Genomic DNA, 26,011 nt, shown 5'->3' with positions numbered 1-26,011 from the left:
GGAATTTAAACTGGAGGTGGCGGAGGGTAGGCTTAAGAAGGAGATTTTTGAGGTCATGGGGAGAACACACAGACTCCTTATGGATAGTGGAGGGATTGAACCCGGATCACTGGTGCTGTAAGAGCATCGTTCTAACCACGACACTGCAATACTTTTTGTTTCCTCTTGCTCACAGCAGGGTCCTGGAGAATAATCATTTCTCCTAGGAGAGGCCCCACCCCCCACCCCAGCACAGTTGCAAGGAAGGCGGCTTCGGGCTTATCGTGAGGGCTCGTGTCAGGTTGATGGGAGAAGCAAGGCCCATTTTAAATTAAAGTGTGGGAAGGCAGGCAGACTGTGGAACAGCTGTGCTCACTGATAATCCGTATTCAGTATTCCAACGTGTGCCTCAGAAATAAAACAATTTAAATTTTACTAGTCTTTTGACATTCTGAGCATTGACCGAGGCTGGTAACTGAAACTTGCCAGGCTATTTAAAAAAAACGTTTGTGTTATATTTAGAACACCTTGGCTCACAAGTTGTTCTGTGTCATTTTGCAAATTGGTTCTGTACATTAGTATTTCAGCTTTGCACTGTGCAATTACACCACGTTAGTATTCCACTGATGAACTGTTTAAGGTTTCAGTTAATCTGCAGATTGAAAGCAGATGTTGCAAGAGTACTAAAGTGGCATCCGATTTCCAGTCCATTTCCTATCTGCAGTTTACTCGGTAAACCAAAAGGTGAATGGGGCGAGTAAGTCTTGTTAACACTGACTGGTACATGAGCGTCCCCCAGGCATTCAAGAATCCAGGCTGATCCCTCCGTCTGTAGCGCAACCCCCATCCACATTCCAGGATGGCATTTAACACCCCGACAGCATGCCCTGCAGCACACCACATCCACAAGGAACTAATCTATATTCCCTCTTTAACTTGAAACTCCAGGTATTACTCCACTTTCCTACCCTTCACTATGGAAAAACATTAGGGCTCGGATCTTTACTGATCTTTTGTTTCTATTCCCCTGCCGATGCTGGGTGTCCATCAGCCAAACGTTGTCCCTGTTTGAAATAAACTTTCATTTATGGGACGCCCTTCATATTTCAATGCGGTGCAGTGAAACTCTCAAGCAGCGAAGAGCAGTCATTAGCATAATGAAGAGAAGCTGTTGTATGTGGCTTCTCTCGATTTTTTTTCCTCCCCGCACTGAAAGGCAGGTTCGCACTCCCCATCCCTCTTCCTTTCCCCACTCCCCAACCTTCTTCCTTTCCCCACTCTCCATCCCTCTTCCTTTCCCCACTCTCCATCCCTCTTCCTTTCCCCACTCCCCTCTTCCTTTCCCCACTCTCCATCCCTCTTCCTTTCCCCACTCCCCTCTTTCTTTCTCCACTCCTCATCCCTCTTCCTTTCCCCACTCTCCATCCCTCTTCCTTTCCCCACTCTCCATCCCTCTTCCTTTCCCCACTCCCCATCCCTCTTCCTTTCCCCACTGTCCATCCCTCTTCCTTTCTGCACTCCCCACACCAACAGACCCACTCTCTCCCCCAACCCCACATGAAAGGACATGCACTTTTCACTCCTCCTCCATGTAATACTTGCTCTCTGCACTCCATCTCCATTCTGAAGGGAACTCTCTCTTCCCCCTTCCACCTTACAGGAACCCCCACACCCCTCTCCATTCAGGAGGATATGCTCTTCCCACCCTCCCCATCCCATTCCAACAGAAGCATTTACACATCCACCTCCACACACCTCTTACCAAAAGGCACACTCTCTGTACCTACGGAAGGCCATTCTGTTTGCCCACGCCCACACTAGAGTATGCACTTCCCATGTGTTCCTCATTCCTCCCCTTTCCTACTAGTGGACATGTGTTTCCATCTCTCTCCAAGTTTGTTATGCAAGGTCCAGTTGATAGGGGATCAGAATCTTCTCCAAGGGTCAGTTCTTTCGGTGATGACTGAGTGGTCAACCAGGCTGGATGATTAGGAAATGGAGAGAATTGTCAAGTGCGGTGCACGTATGTGAGGGGCACTATCCCATCCCATTCTTACAGGTACTGGGGCCAGCATTTAGCCAATGAAACTGGACCAAATACAGGAGCCCAGAGGTACTGGGGGCCAACTGTGAGCCAACATGTACTGAGGATTAGGAACATCTCCTTTAAGCTATTTATAGAGGAATCCAAGAGAGAACAGAGATATCTACAGGAGTATGTGAAAAGAAGTCTTAATCAGCAAGAGGGATTAATCAGAAAGGGTCAATAAGAATAAGTCAAGGAGGGATTAATCAGAAAGGGTCAATAAGAATAAGTCAAGTTCAATCAGAGTGACCATTCACTCGGAGTCTGCCAGTCTTCAGAGTGGATTTGGCTCATCAGGCTTGGGTGTGGTAGATTGTCTTGTAAGTTACTCTCTCTATACTTATTTGTTCATTCCTCATCTGTTGGGGCATAGTAGATTAGTGAGAATGGCTCCAGGGGCAGTGTTTTGAACTGTATGTGGGAAGTCTGGGAGACCTCCAGCCTCCCAGATTAACACATCTGCACCAGGTGCACTGAGTTCCAGCTCCTGAGAGAATGTATTAAGGAACTGGAGCTTCTGCTTGATGACCTTCAACTTGTACGGGAGAACGAGGTGGTGACAGACAGGAGCTACGGGGAGGTAATCACCCTGAGATTGCAGGAGACAGGTAACTGAGTGACAGTCAGAGGAAGGAGGGGAAATGCACAGCCAGTGCAGAGTACACCTGTGGCTGTTCTCCTCAATCATAAGTACACAACTTTAGATGCTGTTGAGAGGGATGACCTACCAGGGGGAGCCACAGTGGCACTGAGTCTGGTGTTGTGGTTCAGAAGAACAGAGAGATGAAGAGTGTTGATAGGAGATTCCTTAGTCAGAGGAACAGAGATGAGGTTCTGTGGGCACGATAGAAACATCCAGATGATATGTTGGCTCCCTGGTGCCAGGATCAGGGATGTCTCGGATTGGGTCCATGGCATCCTTAAGTGGGGGGGCGGGGTGAGCACCTAGGAGTCTTGGTGCATATTGGTACCAATGACAAGGTGAAGAGGTGCTGAAGAGAGATTTTAGGGAGCTAGGTAGAAAGCTGAGAAGCAGGACATCCAGGGTCATGATCTCTGAATCTCTGAATCACTAATGCCACGTGCCAGTGAGAGTAAAAATGGGTTGACTTGGCAGGTGAATGCGTGGCTGAGGAAAAGGTACAGGGGGCAGGGGTTCAGATTTATGGCTCATTGGGATCTCTTCTGGGGAAGGAACAAGCTGTACAAAAGAAATGGGTTACACCTGAACCCGTTGGTATCCAATATCCTTGCGGGCAGTTAGCTAGAGTTGTTCAGGTGCATTTAAGCTAATTTGACAGGGGATATGTGTATTTGGATTTTCAGAAGGCCTTTGACAAGGTGCCACACATGAGGTTGCTTAACAATCTACGAGCCCATGGTATTACAGGGAGGAATCTAACATTGTAAGGCAGTGGCTGACTGAAAGGAGGCAAAGAGTGAGCCTTTTCTGGTTGGCTGCTGGTGATTCATGGTATCCTACAGGGGTCTGTGTTGGACCAATTCTTTTTACGTTATGTGTTAATGATTTGGATGATGGAATTGATGGCTTTGTTGGATAGTTTGCAGATGATATGAAGGTTGGTAGAGGGGCAGCTATTTTTGAGGAAGTTTAGAGGCTACAGAAGGACTTTGACAATAGGCAAAGAATGGCAGGTGGATTCCCTAAAGGTTAATTTGCAGATTGAGTCTGTGGTGAGGATGGCAAATGCAATGTTAGCGTTCATGTCGGGAACTAGAATATAAAAGCAAGGTTGTAATGTTGAGTCTTTATAAAGCACTGATGAGGCCTCACTTGGAGTATTGTGAGCAGTTTTGGGCCCTGTATCTTAAAAAGGATGTTCTAAAACTGGAGAGGGTTCAAAGTTGGCTCACGAAAATGATTCCAGATTTGAACAACTTGCCATATGAAGAGCGTTTGATGGCTCTGGGTCTGTATTCACTGGAATTCAGCAGAATAAGGGTGACCGCATTGAAACCTATCAAATGCTGAAAGGTCTTGATAGAATGGATCTGGAGAGGATGCTTCCGATGGTGGGAGAGTCTAAGACCAGAGGACACAGCCTCAGAATAGAGGGATATCCTTTTAGAATAGAAATGAGAAGGAATTCCTTTAGCCAGAGACTGGTGAATCTGTGGTATTTTTTGCCACAGACGGCTGTAGAGGCCAAGTCCATGTATATTTAAGGCAGAGAGTGGTTCTTGATTGGTCAGGACATGAAGGGATACAGGGAGAAGGCAGGAGATTGGGGCTGAGAGGGAAAATTGGATCAGCCATGATGAAATAGTGGAACAGACTTGATAGCCTAATTCTGCTCCTATGTCTTATGGAAAGAGGGAAAGTTCTTCACTGACAGGACTGGGAGGTGAATGGTTAAGATAGGGGTCAGGTGATTCCATCTACATTCACAGTTGTACCCGTGGTTTCTACCTCAGTCATGATATTACTGAGACTGCTCCTACTTTGATACAATGGTTCTCTCAGGTGATGCTATGCCTTAGTTTGGAGAAAATCAGAAGTCGAACTTTCGATCCTCGATTTGATTTTGAGAAAAGGTGGGGTTCATTTGCCCGCTACTATCATCTGATTTGAGTTAATTAAGATGGTTTCCTTCTGATTTTTGTTTAAATGGATTTGAATTGGCGGATTGATGTTTTTCTTTTATGGAAGCTTGTATGATGTATAGCTCCAGGGTTGTGCTCCCAATGGTTTTTTTTTTATTTTTTTTTAGTTAGTAGGGGTTTTTTTTTCTTAGTAGGGTTCTTTTTTTTCTTTCAAAAAAATATTCTTAACACTTTATTTTTTCTTATTATTATTGATATATTGCTTAGCTTTGTTAATCAGGCATTCGCTAATTTAATTCTTCAGTGTACATATTGACTTAGTTACCTTAATGTATATTTTTGTTGATCTTTAATAATAATTAATAAAAAAGATTTTAAAAATGAAAATGTTACTGAGACTGGGCGGCTGGAGTTAGGAAAGGTGAGGTTGGATAGCTGGGTCTGTTTTCCCTGGAGTGCAGCAGGCTGAGCAATGTCCTCATAGGAGTATTTAAAATCATGGGGCACGTAGATAAGCTCGGTTGTCATGGTCTTTTGGCCACAGTCCAAGACAAGAGGGCGCAGTTTTAAGCTGAGAGAGAAAAGATATTTAAAGGAGAGAAGAGAGACAAGCCTTCCCCTGTGGAAGGTGGTGGGTGTATGGATCAAACTCCCAAAGGAAGTATTGGAGGCAGACGTAATTACAACTTTTATTCAAGTATCTACCCAAATAGGTACATGAATAGGAAAGTTTTAGAGGGATATTGGCCAAATTCAGGCAAATGGGACTACCTCAGGATGACACCTTGGCATGAATAAGTTGGGCCGAAGGTCCTTTTTCTATGCTGTAAAAATTCTGCCTCCTGCCAACATACTCTTGATGCTGTTACCACACAGCTTTTACTCCCTATCACCTAATCCCTAAGGTCAGCTTCTGTCATAAAACCAAAGCCTTGATTGCACACTGAGGATTGAAGTCATGAACTGGGTTATCAAGTAATCAGACTGAACTCTACAAAGGTGTGAAGGTTGTCATTTTGTTCTGCCTTTTCCCCACACTGCATCGCCCTGCCTCTTCCAAAATGCCTGAACCTTAGCCCAGGACGCCTTATGTTGTGGGGAGTTGAATCAGGTCCCGACTGGAATGTTGACAGAGGCTGCCAAGCAAAAATCATCTCCATTTCACGGATCTCAATTAAGCTCTTGTTTGCATTGGATAGAAATTCTGTGCAGGTTTCACAAGCTCCTCGTCCTCACCTCTGCATCATGCTCTAATGGAAGTAAAATGAGGTTAGATTCAGTTTAAATTTACACAGCCTTACTGTGTTGCTTTGCATTGCTTGCCGTTACCCAACTTCCAGCTGTATTAATGTTTGTGTAATTTTGATTTGCACTTAATTAACATGGCCCAGCGAGGAACTGGGTGAGTTGAGACAAGACGTGTGATATTTCTGTGTGCATTAATGTGTGAATTCTCCATGGGAGGTCATGAGATCAAGTATCTGAGCGCCTGCCCTCTGTTCTCATGTCTCCGAGCAACCAGCCATGAATTGCTGACATTACATGCTGCGTTTCCCTTGGTACGCTCCTTCACTAACGGGGTAGGGAGTCGTGCCATCTCCAGGACTTGGCTGTCCAGCCCCTTCGCCATTGTGGAAAGCAGCAACAGGTAGGATAATGGAACTGAATTGATTTCCCACCTCCCTGAAGTCAGGGAAGGCCGTAAGTGCTTTGCTGCTGATAAGGTGGGATCGTTACCACGAGAAATATAGGAACCAGGTTGGACACAGCATGCTCCCGCAATGAGTAAAGTGACAGTGACCAAGTGATTTACCTTCAAGAGGGAATCAATTGCTGGATTCCACTGATTACTGGTGCACAGATGCTGGCCTGGCCTGTATAGTCTGTGTATACAGTGGATCCTGTGCTGTGCTCCAACCAGATCAATTAAAAGGAGCCATTGTCTGTTTCATACTGTACAATTCTGGTAGCTTGGTGAAACAAACCAATCTTCTCACTGAGGCATGAGAAGACTCTCTTGCCCACCCACTCCCTGCCACCCCTACAATATAAATCGGTTAGAAACTGAAGATCCAGCTAAAGGCTATATCTAATGGGGAAAGTACAGGACCTGCTGACACGAAGGTGAGTTCTGCTGACAGTACTGACAGAGCCACATATTTCAATTAATTAATAGTTTAAAGAGAGCAGTAATTAACGTATCTCACTGGAATACTGTATTTTGCTCATCCCGTCTATCATTTGACCTAACCAGTTTATTATCTTGCTTCAGATGACCGGAATGGTTTTTATTAACAGCAGCGGCACACGCGGAGGGTCCCTGCCATGCTGTAAGTTCTGCCCTTATTTATGAGATCATGTGGAGCACCAGGTGTGGTTGAAGGAGAAGCTGATGACGCTGAACCGTAAAGAAACCTTCCTGCAGACATGGGAAATTTATAATGGCCACCCTTCATCCAGAAGTCGTTGTCATTTTAGTGCTTGTCAGGAGAAGGAAAGCAGTCCTGTAATGAGTTTTAAAAGCTGGGCCCTCTCGATTCATCTCATTGTTTCAAATGGTCCCATTTAATATCAGAGAATGTATGCAACCTAAAATTCCTACTCTTCACAGACATCCACAAATCGGGAAAGAAAACCCAAGAAATGAATGACAGAGACATCGGAACCCCCAAAGCCCCCTCCCCCTCCCACGCACAAGCAGCACCAGAAGCATCGACCCTCCCCCTCCCCCACTGGCAGCAGCAAAAGCAGACCCCCACCCAAGAGCATGCAAGCAAAAGCACCCTACCACCCACCAGCATGCAAGCAAAAGCCCCTAAAGAGACCTCGATGTAGTGTTCTTCATAAGCTACAGTCTATAACCCAACACTTTGGTATCTCAGACAGACTCTCTCTCACTAGTGATAGATAGAGAGAGAGATCGTTCCTGCAACAACAAGAGTTTAGTTATGATTCTAATCCACTACTTCCATTTTAACATCGAGAGAGGATTGACTATTTTATTTGTTTTACAAAATGGCTGTCATTTGCCCCACCCCCGCACCATTGTTATACTCATTACCATCCTGATACTTTAATGTTAAATCTAATCCCATTATGACAGTGATGCATGCTGAGAGGAGCAACCCATTTACATTTATCTGTCTTTGCACCTTCGCCCACTCTGATTGGAAAAATTCAAACTTGAACCCACGATGTCTCCAACTCAGCTGAGCATTTACTCTGGTACATGAATGACAGATAAATCTGAATCTGAATTAGGTTTAATATCACCAGCATATGTCATGAAATTTGTTGTCTTTGCGGCAGCAGTACAATACAATGCATAATAATAGAAAAACGCAATTAATTACAGTAAGTGTGTGTGTGTGTGTGTGTGTATATATACAGTATATATATATATATATATATATATATATATATATATATATATAATATGTATTATATATAGTTAAATAAGTATTGCAAAAATAGAAATAAAAAAATTATGGAGGGTAGTGTTCATGGGTTCAACGTCCATTCAGGAATCAGACGGCAGAGGGGAAGAAGCTGTTCCTGAACCGCTGAGTGTCTGCCTTCAGGCTCCTGTACCTCCTTCCTGATGGTAGCAATCAGAACAAGGCACGACCTGGGTAATGGGGGTCCTTAATGATGGACACCGCATTTTTGAGGCATCGCTCCTTGAAGATGTCCTGGACACTACGGAGGCTAGTGCCTATGATGGAGCAGACTAAGTTTGCAACTTGCGACTTATTTTGATCTTGTGCAGTAACCTTCCCCCACCCCCACCCCATACCAGATGATGGTGTAACCGGTTAGAATGCTCTCCACGATGCATCTGTAGAAACTTACGAGTGCCTTTGATGATGTACCAAATCTCCACAAACTTGTAATGAAGTATACTGTAGCCGCTGTCTTGAGAGGCGATTGAACTATGGATGTCCTGTAACGTCCGCCTTCGACATCTGCATATGTGATGGTTCTGTGGAAGGGAACACAGGTTCCAAAAATTGTCAAACATTGTTGCTATTATGCCCGCTGAGCAACCTCAGCTTCCATATTGCAGCAAGTTTTGTACTTCAAGGTAAGAATGATCACTGGGCTTGGGAGAAGATGCTTTCAGCACCTCCAGATAAGCAAAGGGGTGGGTGTAATAAGGCGCAAGCCATGCGTAGAGTAAGTGTATTGTACAGCCTATTAGCCACAAAGCAATCAAGAACAGTGGACAGTCATCATCTGAGGAAGTGGCTCAGCCAGAAAAGTCAACTGTTTATTCCACTCCGTGGATGCTGCCTTGTGGAGTTCTTCCAACCCTCTGTGTGTAGGTGAGGTAAATTCTGACCCTGATTCCTTGCCCAGGTGAGTTAGTAGTCTTCGGAAAAGATGTGGCTGCCACTTCAGAATTGAAATCAGAGCTGGAAACTGAACATTGTCCATATATGCTCCAACACCCCCTCCCCCACCCCAGCTCACTAACCTAGCTCACACAAGTCAAAAATGTAGATTTCTACAGAAAGAGGGTTACTGTTGTCTAGCAACACACACAAAATGCTGTAGGAACTCAGCAGGGCAGGCAGCATCAATGCAAATAAAAAAGTACAGTTGACGTTTCGGGCTGAAACCCTTCGGCAGGACCGAAACGTCTATTGTATTTTTTCATTTGCATCGATGCTGCCTGGCCTGTGGAGTTCCTACAGTATTTTGTGTGCGTTGCTCGGATTTCCAGCAATGGCAGGCTTTCTCTTGTTTGTGCTCTTGTGCCCTATGCTGTGTCTTTCAGTTGAGCTTGGTGCAAGAGGGCATCAGTTGGCACAAGGCTGGCACGTCAGAATCATAGTCTTCACATATGCACCATTCCTGTCAGTAGCTCCTATCCCCTCTCTGACATGGGAGAATCCAATGAGCAGTGTAATCACTAGCACTGTTCCCGATCACTTTGTGGCTCATCGGGCTGTGTATTTACTCCATGCCTGGCTTGCAACTTATCCACGCCCTTCCCTTCCCCACCCCGCCCCACTGATCTGAGAGTGCTAGATCAACCCCAGTGATCATTCATTCCCCTTTTGAAGCACAAAACTTGCTGAGCAGAAATGAACAAGGATATCCTACTAAACATTTGAATTGACCTGGAGGCTAGGGGTGAGTATCTGCCAAGACATGGGCTTGACTTGATGGCAGTCTGCCACGTCGCTGACAGCCTGCTTAATAGCTGGAAGGAAGAGCAGCAGTAAAAAATGATAGCCTTCTTCTGACCATGTCTGGCTAATTTCTGGCTATTACCGACAAAATGTACTATTCAAGGGCACATATATTATTGAGTAGATGTGGAAAAAATCAGCAGGATACTAATAATCGCTAAACTGGAGCACAGAACAGCTCTCAGACAGACAGCTGCTAGCCTAGTGTCTGGCTGAGCCCCAGATAACAGCATGAGGCAGAATGGCACCCTCATAGTACAAAACCCGGGGTCCATTTTAGTAAATCAAAGAGAAATGGGTGTTCCCTGAGACAGAAGTAACACTACCCAAAAATTAAAAATTGTTTACAATTTGAATTGACTCTTTTCCCTCTATGTACCTTTTGCAGGCTGAAGTTTTTATTTATTTATTTATTTAGAAATGCATTGTTGAACAGGCCCTCCGGCCCAACAAGCTGCACTACCCAGCAACCCAGTTATTTAACCCTAGCCCAGTCACGGGACAATTTACAATTGCCTACCAACTTACTAACCAGTACGTCTTTGAGTTGTGGGAGAAAACCAGTGTGCCCGGACGAAGCCCACACAGTCATGGGGAGAACGTATAAACTCCTTTCAGACGGTGCCAGAATTGAACTCTGAACTCTGCTCTGAGCTTTAATGACGTCGTGATGGCCGCCCATGGTGTCCTAAAGTCATTATATTACTGTTAGTGTGTGCATGACAATCTCCATGTTGCAGTTGTGATTGAATGGTTGGTGGTTCTGTAAAATGGTACGGGGGGGGGGGGGTGTTAATCATCCACTTAAGTGGGGCAGGTTCCAGTTCAGTGAGTCACTCTTAAGATGGTACCACTCTGCTGTACCTTGCTCCTTTCTGTCATCTGGCACTCGTTGCTGTATTTATTGTTGTATCTGTTATCTTTAATCTTTTTGTTCATGAGCTTCATGCAAGCAAGGAATTTCATTGCACCCTGGTGTATGTAATAATCTAATCTGATCAGGACATCTGACAGTACAGTACTCTCTTGGTACCGCATTTGAAAGCCAGCGTACATTTAATATTCTTGTCTCTGGAGTGGCCTCTGAAACCCTTGTGACTCCTTGTGTCTTGGAACACGTGTAAGCCGTTGTCCAGATAGCTGGAGACAAGTGCAGAAGCTACTCAGCTACCTCCCTTCTTTCTTTCACCCACTGCCAAGTTTCATCCAGCTCTCCACCAGAATCAAAAACCGAATCTTAAAACTGTGCTCCTTTCCCCACAGGCCCATGGCAGCCAATGCGGACAATGCAGGATAAACTCTTCAAGTTACTTGTGGCTGGTTGCCAAGGCGATTTTCCCCGTTGCCACCTGAGTTTCAATAAGTTCTGGGAGTTTCTGATTCTGACTGACTTCGGTACTGCAAACCTGAGGCAGTTTAGCCCTCACAGGAATTTTTGTACGCATTCTTCCATCGGCTGTAGCCTTATCAGTGGTTGGCTTGTGAAGTGCCATGTTGTGGCTGATGTCTACACTTGGTAAATTGTGTATTGAAGCCACCAGTTTATGGTAGACTATGTTTTCACTCTCTTTAGTAATTGTAATGGGAACTCCATTCTGCCAGTTTGTTGGAGGCCAGTGAAAGGCAGACACTGCCCAAGTAATTCATGTGTCCTGAAATGTGGTGTTACCAATGTGCTAAGTCCTACAACACGCATTCATTTAATCATTGGCTGAGAACACGGAAGATCACTGCAACCTTATGGAACAGCACTCAGTGGTGCTGGGCTGGACAGGAGCGAGGGGGTGTGGAGCTCCTCGCTGACCTTGCTCGGTAGAAGCTGGCAGAACTTGAATTTCTGTGCTTCTGATAATTGAGAGATGTTTTCGTGTATGAATTGGATTTGGCAGAGGAGTGGTGTGGGTGGTGGTGCAGTTCATTATTACCCTAGCTATGTGCTCCCAAACTGGTCAGAGGGTGAGTGTTCCTGTGGGAAGGATCCTGAACACGTGGGTTCTTTGACTCCTGAGCAAGATCATTTGTTGTAACGTGTGTGTTTTGTGTCATGTTCCGATGAGAGCTCTACAAGGCTCAACAGGATGCCTAGAGCCAGCTGACCCTCATAGTACGGACTTCCGAATGAGAGGGCAGGATAGGATGGGTGATACACACCTCAGCCTTTTCCCTTCTGGTTCTGTAACCCACCCTGGGGACAGATTTAAAGACCTGTCGCGTGTACATTGAAACATACGGTAGAGTGAAAGGTGTCGCTTGCATCAGATCAGATCAGCAAGGATTGTGACGCACACGTGTCAACTGCTGCTGGTGCTAAGGTACTATGTCTTTGGAACGTGGAGGGAAACCGGAGGAAACGCACACAGTCACAGGGAGAACAAACAAACTCCTTACAGGCAGTGGGGGTAATTGAACTCTGGCGGTGTATTAGTATTTTGCTAACCCACTGCTGACCTGGTGTACCACCCACATTGTCATCGTGACTGAAATTTTCACTTTTTCCTTCATTTGGTGTCACTGCCAGAAGGTTTGTGGGGTGGTGGGAGACTCACCAACTTGTAAACTGCGCTGTAGGAGGACAGCTTCTAGCTTGCGGCTCCTTTAACACGGTCAGGGCAAATCAATACACCGCAGACGCTGGTGGGAGAGGTAGAGCTTTGGGCTTTTCTGTTGATTGTAGAGTCATAAAGAGAGAGATAGTACAGGTGCAGGCCCTGCAGCCCACTGAGTCTAGATCAATCATCAATCATCCATCTATAATTGTAAGAGATCCCCCCCCCCCAGGTAGCATCTGCAAAATGAACCACAGTTACCTGCCCACAGACAACACCCTCCAAAGCAATGAACTCCATGGCCAGGAAACTTGAGGGCTGTGGGGACATTGGACCACCACTGTCTGTTCTCCGCTGTCTCACACAATCTTGTTTTGGAAATGTATTGAATGGCCTTCATTAATGGGTCTAAATCCTGGATCTGCTACCTCTGTAGCATCTTCAGAATGATCTCAGCAATTGAAGAAGGTGGTTCGCCCCCCCCCCCTCCCACCTTCTCAAGGGCAGATAGGGATGAGGAATAAATGCTGGCTTTGCTGGTAGATGACCACATCCTGTGATATAAATGCATTGGTGTTGTGAGGAGCTACCATTGACCTTTTTGCCACAGCAGTGAATCCTCGCCAGAGTTCACTGACAGGACCGACGGAGAGCACGGCGTGAGTCAGTCTGCAAGTTGTAATATTCATTGGAACCTCAGACCCAACAAGGTAGCCGTGATGCAAGGGTGAAAAGCGTCTCATCTCTCAAATGCTTTGTCTCAGGACAGCTTAAGGGAGTCACTGTACAGCATCGGCACATGGCCACAAAGCTGCAGCTTTTCAAAAATACCTGAGGCGTATCTTGGAAACCACAGCTTGTAGAATTGTGCAGTGCAGCCCAGTTTATTGAAGCGAGATACTTATTGAATTGGGAAATTTTTGAACCATGAAATGCATTTTATTGGAACATATCATTTATCAATTCTGCATATAACTTTCTTTGTAAGAAAAGTAATTTCTTTAAAATGAACTGCAGTACCTTGGAGCCCATGATGTGCTGGGGAGAGAGTGATTTACAGAGCCTGCGATTGTGGAGCTCAGAAGGCAGATATCAGCTTGTCAGTTCATGTGAGATCTAGTTTGCTACTTGATTATCTGGCCTTGTCTGAAAGGGAAGCCTTCATATCTCCCCCCTTTTCTTCCCCTGTCTCACCAGTTTCTTTCCATCCCAGTACAGCAGAAGTTGCACACACTCTTGTCTCTCTGGCAGGGCTCATGGGTAGGATTGCAAACCTTCTTTGTTCCTTCCTCCTCTTTCTAATTCAGCATGTTGAAGCCCGTTTGCAATATCCCAAGTTCAATTCTGATATAAAACTGCTAATCCTTCACATATCTGTTAAAGTGAACCTGTCAGCCTCTGGCCCTCTGTACAAGAGTATAACATCTCTACTTTCTATTGTTGTACTTCAAACTTCTGACATTGATTAACTGAATATGGACTCTTCAATTTTTGTGTTTTCACTCGTTCTTTCTTGTTGCTGTTTGACCATGTGTTATTTTACACTGGGGGATTTGACGTTCTTGTTGATATTTGTGCGGGGATGGGATTGATTTTTTTTTCTTTGAACGAGTTCCATGGTTTTCTTTGCTTCATGGCTGTCTGAGGAGAAATTGAATCACAGGGTTGTATGCTGCATACATACTTTAATAAATGTGTTTTGAATGAGGCATGGAATTGCCCTGACCAAATAAGAAATTAAAATAAGTTTATGATTGCAAATAGTGAAAGCAAATGTTTGTGTTCTCTCTCTGCACACAGTGTTGTTAGATTTGGAGAGCTTTATGGATTGAGACCAGAGGCAGAATCCACTGAAGCAATTGGTTACATACTGTGGAATAATGTCTTGGGAGAAGAAGCATTGGGAAATGACAGTGAGGGGAGTAGGATAATTGGGGAGCTGTGGCAAGGGATGACCATGGCACCCTGATCTCGGTTTCTTCAGCCAGTGGAGACGTGCATTCTTGGCGCTTGGGTTTGTGGAATATCCCAAAAGGAAACTCGGCAACCACTTAGGATGTAGTTATCTCCACCTTCCACAGAAGGGGCTGGTGTGAAGTACCACTTGCAAAATTCCTCCCACTCTCCCCCCCCACACACACACAACCAAAGAACTTTAATCCCAATTAAAATCTGTTGACAACAAATGCAGCAATTCCAGAGCAAGATGCGCAGACAAAGAACAGTGCCTGAGACTGTCTTTACAGTTGCCCCAGAGTCTTTGTTCTGGGGTTGTGAGCAGCCTAATACTATCATATATTACTGAACGTGGGGTATCTTCTGTAAATGGTCAGCACCTTGTACAGTATGTGTGTCTGCTCTGCACTTCAGCTTTCACAACTCAGAATGAAACCCAGTGCTGTTGTTCATTTCCGTGCAGGCTTTGTATTTTGCGTGCAACGTTGTTAACGGGTTTGTGTTTTTTTTTGTTGCAGACGACTGTGACGTGAGATCTGATGAGCTCCAGCATCATGTGACAGGTACGTTCAGTTTTTTGCCTGCGAGTTTCCTGGTGTAAAGCAGGTTGTACTGGTTGGTTCTGCTTTGTATCTAACTCCCTGTAGTGAGGGCTGCGTCCAGTGATTTATCTTATTCCCTCCTGGATTTGCCTGTGCACCTGTAACTTCATTACGTGCCTCTCTTTGAGAATCTTTTACATCATAGGAGGTAACATATGCAGGATAAGCACTGTGATGTACTGCTTCTCTTGTTGCTGTGAATATGAACAAGATCACAAGACAAAGGAGCAGAACTAGACCATTCAGCCCATCGAGTCTGCTCCACCACTCCACCATGAGCTAAACTATTCTCCCATCTAGTTCCAATTTCTGGCTTTTTCCCCATATCCCTTGATACCCTGAATAATTAGATACCTATCAATCTCCTACTTAAGCACCCTCAATGATTGGGCCTCCACAGCTGTGTGTGGCAACAAATTCCATAAATCCACGACCCTTTGGCTAAAAAAATTTCTCCTCATCTCTGTTTTAAATGGGTAGCCTCCAATTCTAAGACTGTGGCCTCTTGCCCTGGACTCACCCACCAAGGGAAACAACCTTTCCACATCTACTCTGCCCAACCCTTTCAACATTCGAAATGTTTCGAACAACTTTCTTTCTGCTTTCTGTCAGCTGAAGTCCTGTCCTCTGAAGTGTAAGTCTTGGCCAGTTGTAACTCCCTAAACTCTTCCTGCTTTCATCCACCACCATTTCTCTTGCACCATACTTTTCCCCCATTTTTTTGAAATCGACATCTTATATTCCTTGCACCATTGGGGACCACTCATCCCATCGAATTTAACCAAGTTGGCTCCCAGAGCAATCCCACCTGTCCCACTTCCTTTGTGTCCCTGCAACCTAGAAATCATCCAGAAATATGCCGTTGTCATGACGAGAAGGAGATGGTACCAGAGGTCAGGATCAAATCCGGTCAGGCAGCAGCAGACTCTTTTGTGCACCACCCCTTTGTTGAGAGGAGCCATGACTCCTTTGCATTACGAGCAGGTGGCATCCTACTGTGGGAGCAGACAGGTACCTCCTTGCGAAAGCCATCTGGCTCATTTAATATCTCTTGCTCGAATCCGGATTTTCAAAGAGTCTACACTGGAATGGCTGTGACTGGCAAGCTGCAGATCACAAGGCAGACCTCCAGTAGGCCTCTCTCCTCCATGTTATTGTATTTACTTGAGGAGCCTCCAGTCAGACCTGTAATCGCACTCTCTGCTTTCTGCTCTGCTGCCTTGCATTCATTGTAAGCTGGCAGTTATAATGGAATATCCAAACCTTCTTTTCATGTCCAAAGCCTGGTGCAGGTATCAACTCTCAAAGAACCTGATAGCTCCCTGACAACAGGGAACGTCAAATTAAACCGACACGGACACTGTTTTGTGCTACCCGCTGTGCTTGCTGTTCCTGAGCCACAGATCTCTTGTCTCAAAAGTTCTTGTAAATTTTTCAGGGAGACAGAGTAGTGGCTTTTCATTGCTGTCCAGTTCTTGATTCCTGCTTGTTCCTTCCGGGCATCCAGATGCTCCTATTTCTCGCTACCCTGACCAGTTTCAAAGCTGGGTGGATCCACTGATCCAGTGAGGCAGGTGGAGGGAATTCCTCTGGCTCATGGGGTCAGTTGTTCCCCAGTTATATTACTGACTCTCCCCTCCACCTCTACCACCCGATTCCCAGCTAAATTAATGTAGCACTCCTTTCAGGTTTTGGTTTTCAGTACGGTGAAATGAGAAAGGGCAAATTGATGTTCATCCAGTTAAAGAATCTTCAATGAATAGTGATCATAATATTATAAATATTTTACGAGAGCTGAAAATGATTTAGTTTAATTGGAATCATGTTAAATTCAAATAAAATAAATGACAAGGGTTGGAGGTATAAGTGGGATATGCGAGTTTGAGTACAGTGCAAGAAAAGCCTGTAAGCGAGTGACTGCTAGCATTAGGCGGCACTGTAGCATAATGGTTAGCACAACGCTTTACAGTGCTGGTGACCTGGGTTCAATTCCTGTCGCTGCCTGTAAGGAGTTTGTACGTCTTCCGGGTGGCTTCAGTTTCCTCCCACGGTCCAAAGACCTATCGGTTGGTAGGTTAATTAATCATTGCTAATTGTCCCGTGGTTAGGCTGGGATTAAAAGTTGGGGGAATGCTGGGCGGCATGGCTTGAAGAAATCTCAATAAATAAATAAATGGATTGGCGCAAAGTGTACAAGCCAAATATATTGCATTTCGAATGAAATTTATTCTCAAAGTACATGTGTATATGTCGTCATACACGACCTTGAGATCCATTTTGTTGCAGGAATTCACAGTAGAACAGAATAGAGTCAAATCAATGGAAAAACTGCACACAGACTGACAAACAACCAATGAGCAAAGGAGAGCAAACTGTGCAAATAAAGTAAATAATACTGCGAATGTGGTTTGTAGAGTTCTTGTGAGTATAGGTTGTGGAATCAGTTCAGAGTGCTGTGCAGGCTTAGTCTCCAACTGCATACAAGCAAAGAGGTATTAAGGGAATTGAGAAATACAGGATTAGTGCAGGAGAGGGATGCTGAGGTAAAGCCGTGGTCGTACTGAATAATGGAGCCAGCAGAAGTGGCCTTGTGGTCTATTCCTGTTTTCCTTCTTGTATCTGTCATCTGGTGTCTCAAGATTTTTAGGAAAAAGTTGTGAATAAACAATTAATGAGGGATAATTGAGAATAATAATAATGAGAGTAATTGTGATGGGAGATTTAAATTTCCTAAATATCGATTGGCATCTCCCTAGAGCAAGGGGTTTAGATGGGGTGGTGTTTGTTAGGTGTGTTCAGGAAGGTTTCTTGACACAGTATGTAGATAAGCCTACAAGAGGAGAGGCTGTACTTGATTTGGTATTGGGAAATGAACCTGGTCAGGTGTCAGATCTCTAAGTGGGAGTGCATTTTGGAGATAGTGATCATAATTCCATTTCCTTTACAATAGATTTGGAGAGAGATAGGAACAGACAAGTTAGAAAAGCATTTAATTGGAGTAAGGGGAATTATGAGGCTCTCAGGCAGGAAATTGGAAGCTTAAGTTGGAAACAGATGTTCTCAGGGAAAAGTATGGAAGAAATGTGGCAAATGTTCAGGGAATATTTGTGTGGACTTCTGCATAGGTACGTTCCAATGAGACAGGGAAGTTGTGGTAGGGTACAGGAACTGTGGTGTACAAAGGCTGTAATAAATCTAGTCAAGAAGAAAAGAAAAGCTTCCAAAGGTTTCAGAGAGCTAGATAATGTTAGAGATGTAGAACATTATAAAACTAACAAGAAGAAGCTGAAGAAGGAAATTAGAAGAGCCAGAAGGGGCGATGAGAAGGCCTTGGCAAGCAGGATTAAAGAAAACCCCAAGGCATTCTACAAGTATGTGAAGAGGTAGAGGATAAGACGTGAAAGAATAGGACCTATCAAATGTGACAATGGGAAAGTGTGTATGGAACCAGAGGAAATAGCAGAGGTAGTTAATGAATACTTTACTTCAGTATTCACTGTAGAAAAGGATCTTGGTGATCGTAGTGATATTAAGAATGATATTAAGAAAGAGGATGTGGTGGAGCTTTTGGAAAGCATCAAGTTGGATAAGTCGCCAGGACTGGATGAGATGTACCCCGGGCTACTGTGGGAGGTGAGGGAGGAGATTGCTGAGCCTCTGGCGGTGATCTTTGCATCATCAATGGGGATGGGAGAGGTTCCAGAGGATTGGAGGGTTGCGGATGTTGTTCCTTTATTCAAGAAAGGGAGTAGAGATAGCTCAGGAAATTACAGACCAGTGAGTCTTACTTCAGTGGTTGGTAAGTCGATGGAGAAGATCCTGAGAGGCAGGATTTATGAACATTTGGAGAGCTATAATATAAATAGGAATAGTCAGCATGGCTTTATCAAGGGCAGGTCGTGCCTTACGAGCTTGATTGAATTTTTTGAGGATGTGACTAAACACATTGATGAAGGAAGAGTAGTCGATGTACTGTATATGGATTTCAGCAAGGCATTTGATAAGGTACCCCATGCAGGGCTTATTGAGAAAGTAAGGAGGCATGGGATCCAAGGGCACATTGCTTTGTGAATCCAGGACTGGCTTGCCCACAGAAGGCAAAGAGTGGTTATAGACAGGTCATATTCTGCATGGAGGTCGGTCATCAGTGGTGTGCCTCAGGGATCTGTTCTGGGACCCTTACTCTTCATGATTTTATAAATGACCTGGATGAGGAAGTGGAGGGATGGGTTAGTAAGTTTGCTAATGACACAAAGGTTGGAGGTTTTGTGGATAGTGTGAAGGGCTGTCAGAGGTTACAGCGGGACATTGATAGGATGCAAAACTGGGCTGAGAAGTGGCAGATGGAGTTCAACCCAGATAAGGGTGAAGTAGTTCATTTTGGTAGGTCAAATATGATGGCAGAATATAACATTAATGGTAAGACTCTTGGCAGTGTGGAGGATCAGAGGGATCTTGGGGTCCGAGTCCATAGGATGCTCAAAGCAGCTGTGCGGGTTGACTCTGTGATTAAGAGGTTGTACAGTGTATTGGTCTTCATCAATCGTGGAATTGAATTTAGGAGCTGAGAGGTAATGTTGCAGCTATATAGGACCCTGGTCAGACCCCACTTGGAGTACTGTGCTGTTTTTTTTAGATTATGAGAACACTCAGTCCTGTTTTATTGTCATTTAGAAATGCATACATGCATTAAGAAATGATACAATGTTTCTCTGGCATGATATCACAGAAAACAAAACAGACCAAAGACTAACACTGACAAAACCACATAATTATAACATATAGTTACAGCAGTGCAAAGCAATACGTAATTCGATGAAGGACAGTCCATAGGTACAGTAAAAAAAATAGTCACAAAGTCCCGAGTTGATCGACTCCCGAGTCCCTGACAGCGGCGGCAAAAGGGAGAAACTCCCTGCCATAAACCTCCAGGCACCGTCAACTTGCCGATACCTTGGAAGCAGCCGACCACAGCCGACACTGAGTCCATCCGTCCGAAAACTTCGAGCTTCCGACCAGCCTCTCCGATACAGCCTCCTGAGCGCCATCCTCTGCCGAGCGCCTTCGACCTCTCCCCGGCCGCTGAAACACGCAAAGCCGAGGATTTCGAGGTCTTCAGCTCCAGAGATTCCGGTTACCACACAGTAGCAGCGGTAGCAAAGCAGACATTTCAGAAGTTTTGCAGATGTTCCGCTGTGCACTCACATCTGTCTGCATCAAATCAGGATTGTGCACGGTCCCCTACTTGACAGATAACAGATATTCATCACCGGAGAGGCCGTGCGCGCTGTCGTTGCGCTGCCATCTTCTCCCGAGTTCTGATAGGAAGGATGTGGAAGCCATAGAAAGGGTGCAGAGGAGATTTACAAGGATGTTGCCTGGATTGGGGAGTGTGCCTTATAAGAATAGGTTGAGTGAACGCGGCCTTTTCTCCTTGGAGCAATGGAGGGTGAGAGGTGACCTGATAGAGGTGTATAAGATGATGAGAGGCATTGATCGTGTGGATAGTCAGAGGCTTTTTCCCAGGGCTGAAATAGTTGCCACAAGAGGACACAGGTTTAAGGTGCTGGGGAGTAGGTACAGAGATGTCAGGGGTAAGTTTTTTTACTAAGAGAGTGGTGAGTGTGTGGAATGGGCTGCCAGCAACGGTGGTGGAGGCAGATACGATAGGGTCTTTTAAGAGACTTTTGGAGGGGTACATGGAGCTTAGAAAAATAGAGGGCTATAGGTAAGCCTAGTAATTTCTAAGGTAGGGACATGTGCGGCACAACTTTGTGGGCAGAAGGGCCTGTCTTGTGCTGTATGTAAGAATGTCTTGGTGATGGCATCATTCCTCAATGATGGGTCTTTTAACAGGAGAGCAGGAACAGCTGTAAAGACTAGGCGAACAGCAGCAAGCTCTGAGCAGTTTGAGGAGATCAGAGTATCTGTGTCAGTATGTAATGTGTTTGATGTCCTTTCATTGCGGTGGCTGATGTGTGGTTTGATGGTTGTGGCTTGCATATTACTGCCAGAGTGTGCGGTAGAAATTGATTTCCCCAATTTCGCCTGTGCCTTTCACCAAGTCCAGATTCTTTCATTTTCTCAGGACGTTGTGTTAAAACTGTCATCAATGTAACACGATTAAACTGAGGGCCAGCCTATTCTTAGGCTCAGTGCTTGAAGCAATTGGACTTTAAGCACCTAGCCTAAGGGTCTGTCTTTCCCTCCATTAACAACTCTTTCAAATGTTCACTTCTTCATGTTGCTTTAATATTCCTGTTCACTCTCTAAGCAATTCTGTGATCTTGTTGTCATTCTTGTCACTGTCTCTTGGCCTCTCCGCTTCCTGCCCCTTTCTCACTTACTCCACTCCTCCCCGTCCATCCTCTCTATTCTCTTGTCCACTTCCTCTCTCTTTCTGCCTCTCCCTTTCTCTCACCCTCATTCTTTCTCTCTCACACTCTCGTGCTCTTTCTCTTTTTTTCTCTGGAACCCCCCCCTTACGCACGCTCTGTCTCTTGCACTCCTCCACCCTTGCGCACGCTTTCTCTCTCTTGCACTTCCTCGCACTTGCTCCACCTCATTCTTTCTCCTCTTCTCCGATGTCCCTCATGTTTCCATTTACTTTTCTACTGCTTTTCCAGTGTCCTGCCTCTTCTGCTCACTGCCCCACCCCCATTCATCATTCCATCTGCGCCCACGGACCTCGCACTCCCCTCCCCCAGTGCCCCTCTGTTTGCTGTAGCTCCCCATTCAGGAGACAATGAGCAGCTGTCACATAAACCGGCCAGTGACAAGCAGCGCTCCCGCTGTGTGTGTTTGAGGTTTTCTGGGACGAGAGAGGTTGCAGCTGCAGCAGAAGAACTTCCTGCACAAAGAAGTGAGTCAGATGCTTGGACTGTGGCGGCCCTAAATTCCTGGTTGGTTGCATGACGCGCCCGTACCTGATCTTGGGGATTAGGCCAAATGCTAATCTCACTTTCCCAGATAGACTGGACAGGCAGGGTGTCCGGACCGGAGGCAAGGGTCGGGCTGATCTTGTGTTGAGGCTGTGAGACTACCTGGGCTTCATGTCTGCTCACTTCATGGAGATTTGCCTTGCTAATATGATGAACTGAGACAGGGGCTTTAGGCTGCTCTGGGAGTTGGGATCTAAGGACTCAGTTTGGTTCGGAATGCTGTTGCTCACTTCTGTGTGCATGATTTGTGTTTTTATTCCTCTTTCTCTACACATTGGAGGTTGCTCTTTATTTTTTTCATTGGGCTCCTTCGGGTTTCTTGCTCTTTCAAGGTTGTATAGTTTATACATTCTTTGATATGAAATATACAGACACATACATCAGCCAGCAAATGGCACGTCCTAATCAAAGCTATCTGAAGGAACCTAAAATGGTCTCTGAAACCACCAGTAACCCTTAACGTCTTTTGGGTAATGTGTTGATATGCCTCCAAATTATATCAAAGTCTCAGCTTCCTTTGGTTCACGCTGGGTTATCTCTGCTTAGTTTGCACCACAGAATGTGTGTTACAACTGAGGTCAGTAAAGGCAAATTTAAAAAGCCAGCTTGGCTTCCTGCTAGGAGTGGTGTCCAGGAACAATCCTCTAGGATTCCCACTGCCCCATCCTTCCCAACAAGAACAGTGCATGATTGGTAGACAGAGCCAATGGCTGATGCTTGTCACACGAGGAATGCCTACCTGAGCTAGAAGATGGCCAGCACCTGTGATAATGCACTGCGTCAGATCAAAGTTGTTTAAAGTATGCTGTGTCATGGGTATCTGGTGCGCTGATTACCCAGAGGTTATTTATTTGGATTCTGTGTCCTGGTGGTCTGATTTGATGCAAAAATGCCCTGGAGAAGCTTAATCTTTGTGCAGCTTAATCTCCGTCACACGCAGGCAAGAACGTCTCCATGTTCCCGGCACTCCTGTTACGGGCACGTTTGTGTGACAGGACAGAATGGATGTCTGCTTCAGCCGAATGATGGATACTTTGATGTTTCCCAGTGGAGTCTCAATATGCCATGTTGACTGTCTTGCTGCTGGGGCCGCAGACGGGCTTTCACAGTTCTGTGCAAATGATGCCTAAATGCTGAGAATTCAGAACAAAACTGTCAAAGGGTGCAAAGAGAGCCAGCCTGAGTATGCAGAGAGAAATGTAAATGCAAAGAATTCGCCTCTTGCCAGAATTACAATGTGCACTGTGACAAAAAGGAATTGTAATATCTCTCATTCGTAAGAAAGGAACCTGTGAATGAAAGCTCAAAGATGTACTGGCTAGGTTAATTGGTCATTGTAAATTGTGCCGGGATTAGATCAGGGTTAATCGGGTTTGTCAGGGGTTGCTGGGGTGGCGTGGCTCAATTCCACGGAAGACAATTCCATGTGCCTCACCCACCAGTCCTGCGCCCAACCCATTGCTTCATTCTGACCTTGGCTCATTTAGTACATGCAAATGTTTTGCAGATGAAGAGTAATTTTTGTTGCAACAACCCAGTTTTCTCAGCAAGTTCCCGTAAGCAACAGTGTACTAACGTTTCAGGGACTTTGGTTAAAATGACTCAACGGGATCACTTGTTACAACAAAGAGGACAGGCGAGACTTCAGTGTAATTCTATATTGACAAGGTGCCTCCTCTAGTAGTCTAGCACTTGCTCAAACACTCACCAGAGAGTTCAGATTGTTAGCTTGCAGCTCCTGCTAGAAAGTCCATTGGTGTAGGTAGAAGAGAAGATGGTAAATTAGTTAATTGTTTCTATGTGTGTTAAGGTACAAAGAAAAAATTGTTTCATCCATACAGATCAGTGTATCATATCAGTGCATTGAGGTAATACAAAGGGAAACAATAGCAGAATGCAGAATAAATAGTGTTTCAGAGGAAGTATACTGCAGACAATAATGTGCAAGGCCATATTGAAGTAGATTGTGAGGTCAAGAGTCTATCTTATCCAACCAGGTTCAATAGCCTTATGAGGCACTCTGTCTTCCCTAGACTTACGCAGCTGAAGAAGCCAACCTCCGGCCCCGCCAAACGTGTGAGATTGAGGCGCAAGCTCAGCCCAAAACCCGCTGTTTGTGCGAACCCTGTGTAATTCGCTACCTTGTTACAAAGTAATGCCACGAACAGTACACCACATACAATTTAAAGATTTAGCTTTATAATTCTTAATTTGACTAAAGGGTTAGTAAAGAAAGAACAAAAAAAGGGGCCATTTTAATGAAACAGTCTAATGTGCACAAGTTGGAGCTCAGGGTTTCCCCATCTCCAATCCTCCATTGATCAGCCCGGGCTTCGTTGAATCACGGCCCCGCTCCACGTCGAATCCTACGGCCTCTTCTTTCCTGCGTTTTCTCTCTTCATCTCTCTCCGACAAAAGCCCACACCCAACCTTAGCGTCCCTCACCAGAGAAACCTCCCCTTAATCGGACCAGCCTAATTGGATGGCACACAATTCTCCTACCTATTATCTTCAACAGTAACGCAAACATTAGCGGGAAGCAAGAATCTTGCACAGAACAGCATGACAGTAAAAAATATGAACCCCAGTCCATTATACTTATAACAGCAGGGCAGAGTCTGCCCACGAAACCGGTTGTATGTGCTTTCAGAGTTTTGCGTCTTCAACCTGATTGGTAGAAGGGAGAGTGTATGTGGAGGGTGGAGTCTTTGATAATGCTGGCTGCTTTCTGTAATGTGCTGAGTTTTGTCTACAATTCTCTGAAGTTTCTGTTGGAGCAGTTGATATACCAAGATGTGATGGCCTCCAGATATGATTTCTTCTATGTCGCAAAAATAAAAAAAAAATAGATGAGGATCAAAGAGGACATATTCCTTTAGCCTCCTGAGGAAGTAGTGCCATTTGGTGAGCATCTAGCCCATGGCATCGTGGACCCTGTCAAGTTAGGTCAGTTTAAGGAGAACAGTGGACGATGCCACTACAAAAGAGTGGAATGAAGGTGCAGAAGAGGCTTGGAAGAAGGGCTGTTCTGGCACTCAGTGCTAGAAGAAATTGCAAAATTGGAGGATGGAAAAAGACATGCTGTTCCTATTTGACTTATTGTGTGTTGTAAAGCCAATAGAAGCCAAATGGAAGCTTGTTTCTAAAGAAACCAGTTAAATTGGATTAGGGTAGAACTTGGGTTAGTGTGGCAAGGGTTAGAGTGGTTGAACCTGATACAGGCACAGCTGAGGATTAGCAGCAGACTAGAACCAGGCATTAGTCGAATATGTTGGGCAATAGATGAATCAAATTGTGGTGTGCTTTGTGTGGATTTTCTAAAGATTATTTGATAAACAAATTTGCACTTTAGAACACCCTGACATCCCCAGATCAGGAAAGGTGCTGCAAAAGTGAATGTTTTTGTTCTTTCACACCGTGCATTGTCAGAAGACTGACATTGATGGCAGGTGGTATTAAACAGAATGTTGGCAAATGGAAGCAGATCACAATATCACGGGTTTGAGGAGTGGGGGAGATTCTCACGATGGGATGGTGTTCAGTGGGAACTGCTGCAGTTTTTATTCAGAGTTGTATGGGATAGAAACATTCCTCTGGATCATAACTCTCTACCAATCCCAGATGCCTGCATTGATTTCATGTCCATGCCCTGGTTCACATCTTTATTGTTGTGCTGTAGGTATTTCATTTAGCCGCTCTATAAGAGCTGCTGTTCTGCTTTCAGCCTGCTTGGGTTATTGTTGAAGTTGAGGGATGATGAGGAATGTGTACCATCCGATTAGGATGGTGGAACTGGGTGGAGGTGTTTGGTGAGGGACAATAAGGCTGGTCTTGGGTCTTTGGTTCAGCGGGAGATGAAGAGAGAAAACGCTGGGGACAACTGGTCATAGGATACGACCTGGTGGGAGACATGTTTGTTTGAGATGAATTGCGAGCGACGTTCGGAAGGTGGTGTGGGCATTCGCGCAGACTGAGGGCCCAGCGCATGAATGACAGAGAAGGTCCAGATGAGCTCCAGCTTGTGCACATTTGACTGTTAAATTATAATGGGCCCTTTTTGTTTACTCTTCTTTTCTTTGCTAACCCGCTAGCTAAGTAAGATTCATAAATAATAATTCCTTTAGTTGTATGCAGTGTG

General features: G+C 45.0%; 1 protein-coding gene across 5 annotated transcripts in view; it reads left to right on the top strand.

Annotated features, from left to right (window-relative positions):
* LOC140188740 (kazrin-like) overlaps positions 1–26,011 on the top strand; it is a 709,679-nt gene that overhangs the window by 342,671 nt on the left and 340,997 nt on the right. For 4 of the 5 annotated variants that reach the window (XM_072245328.1, XM_072245332.1, XM_072245330.1 and 1 more), the window contains one exon: positions 14,849–14,893. The exons of the other annotated variant lie outside the window; for it this stretch is intronic. In XM_072245328.1, coding sequence (XP_072101429.1) covers positions 14,849–14,893 — 45 coding nt within the window. The remainder of the gene's footprint in view (positions 1–14,848; positions 14,894–26,011) is intronic. 5 annotated transcript variants of the gene reach the window in all.

This window comes from Mobula birostris, chromosome 27 (assembly GCF_030028105.1).
Source record: "Mobula birostris isolate sMobBir1 chromosome 27, sMobBir1.hap1, whole genome shotgun sequence".
In the NCBI taxonomy this organism is placed as follows: Eukaryota; Metazoa; Chordata; class Chondrichthyes; order Myliobatiformes; family Myliobatidae; genus Mobula; species Mobula birostris.
The sequence above is the reverse complement of the archived record's forward strand: the minus strand, read 5'-3'. Positions and strand labels throughout refer to the sequence as shown.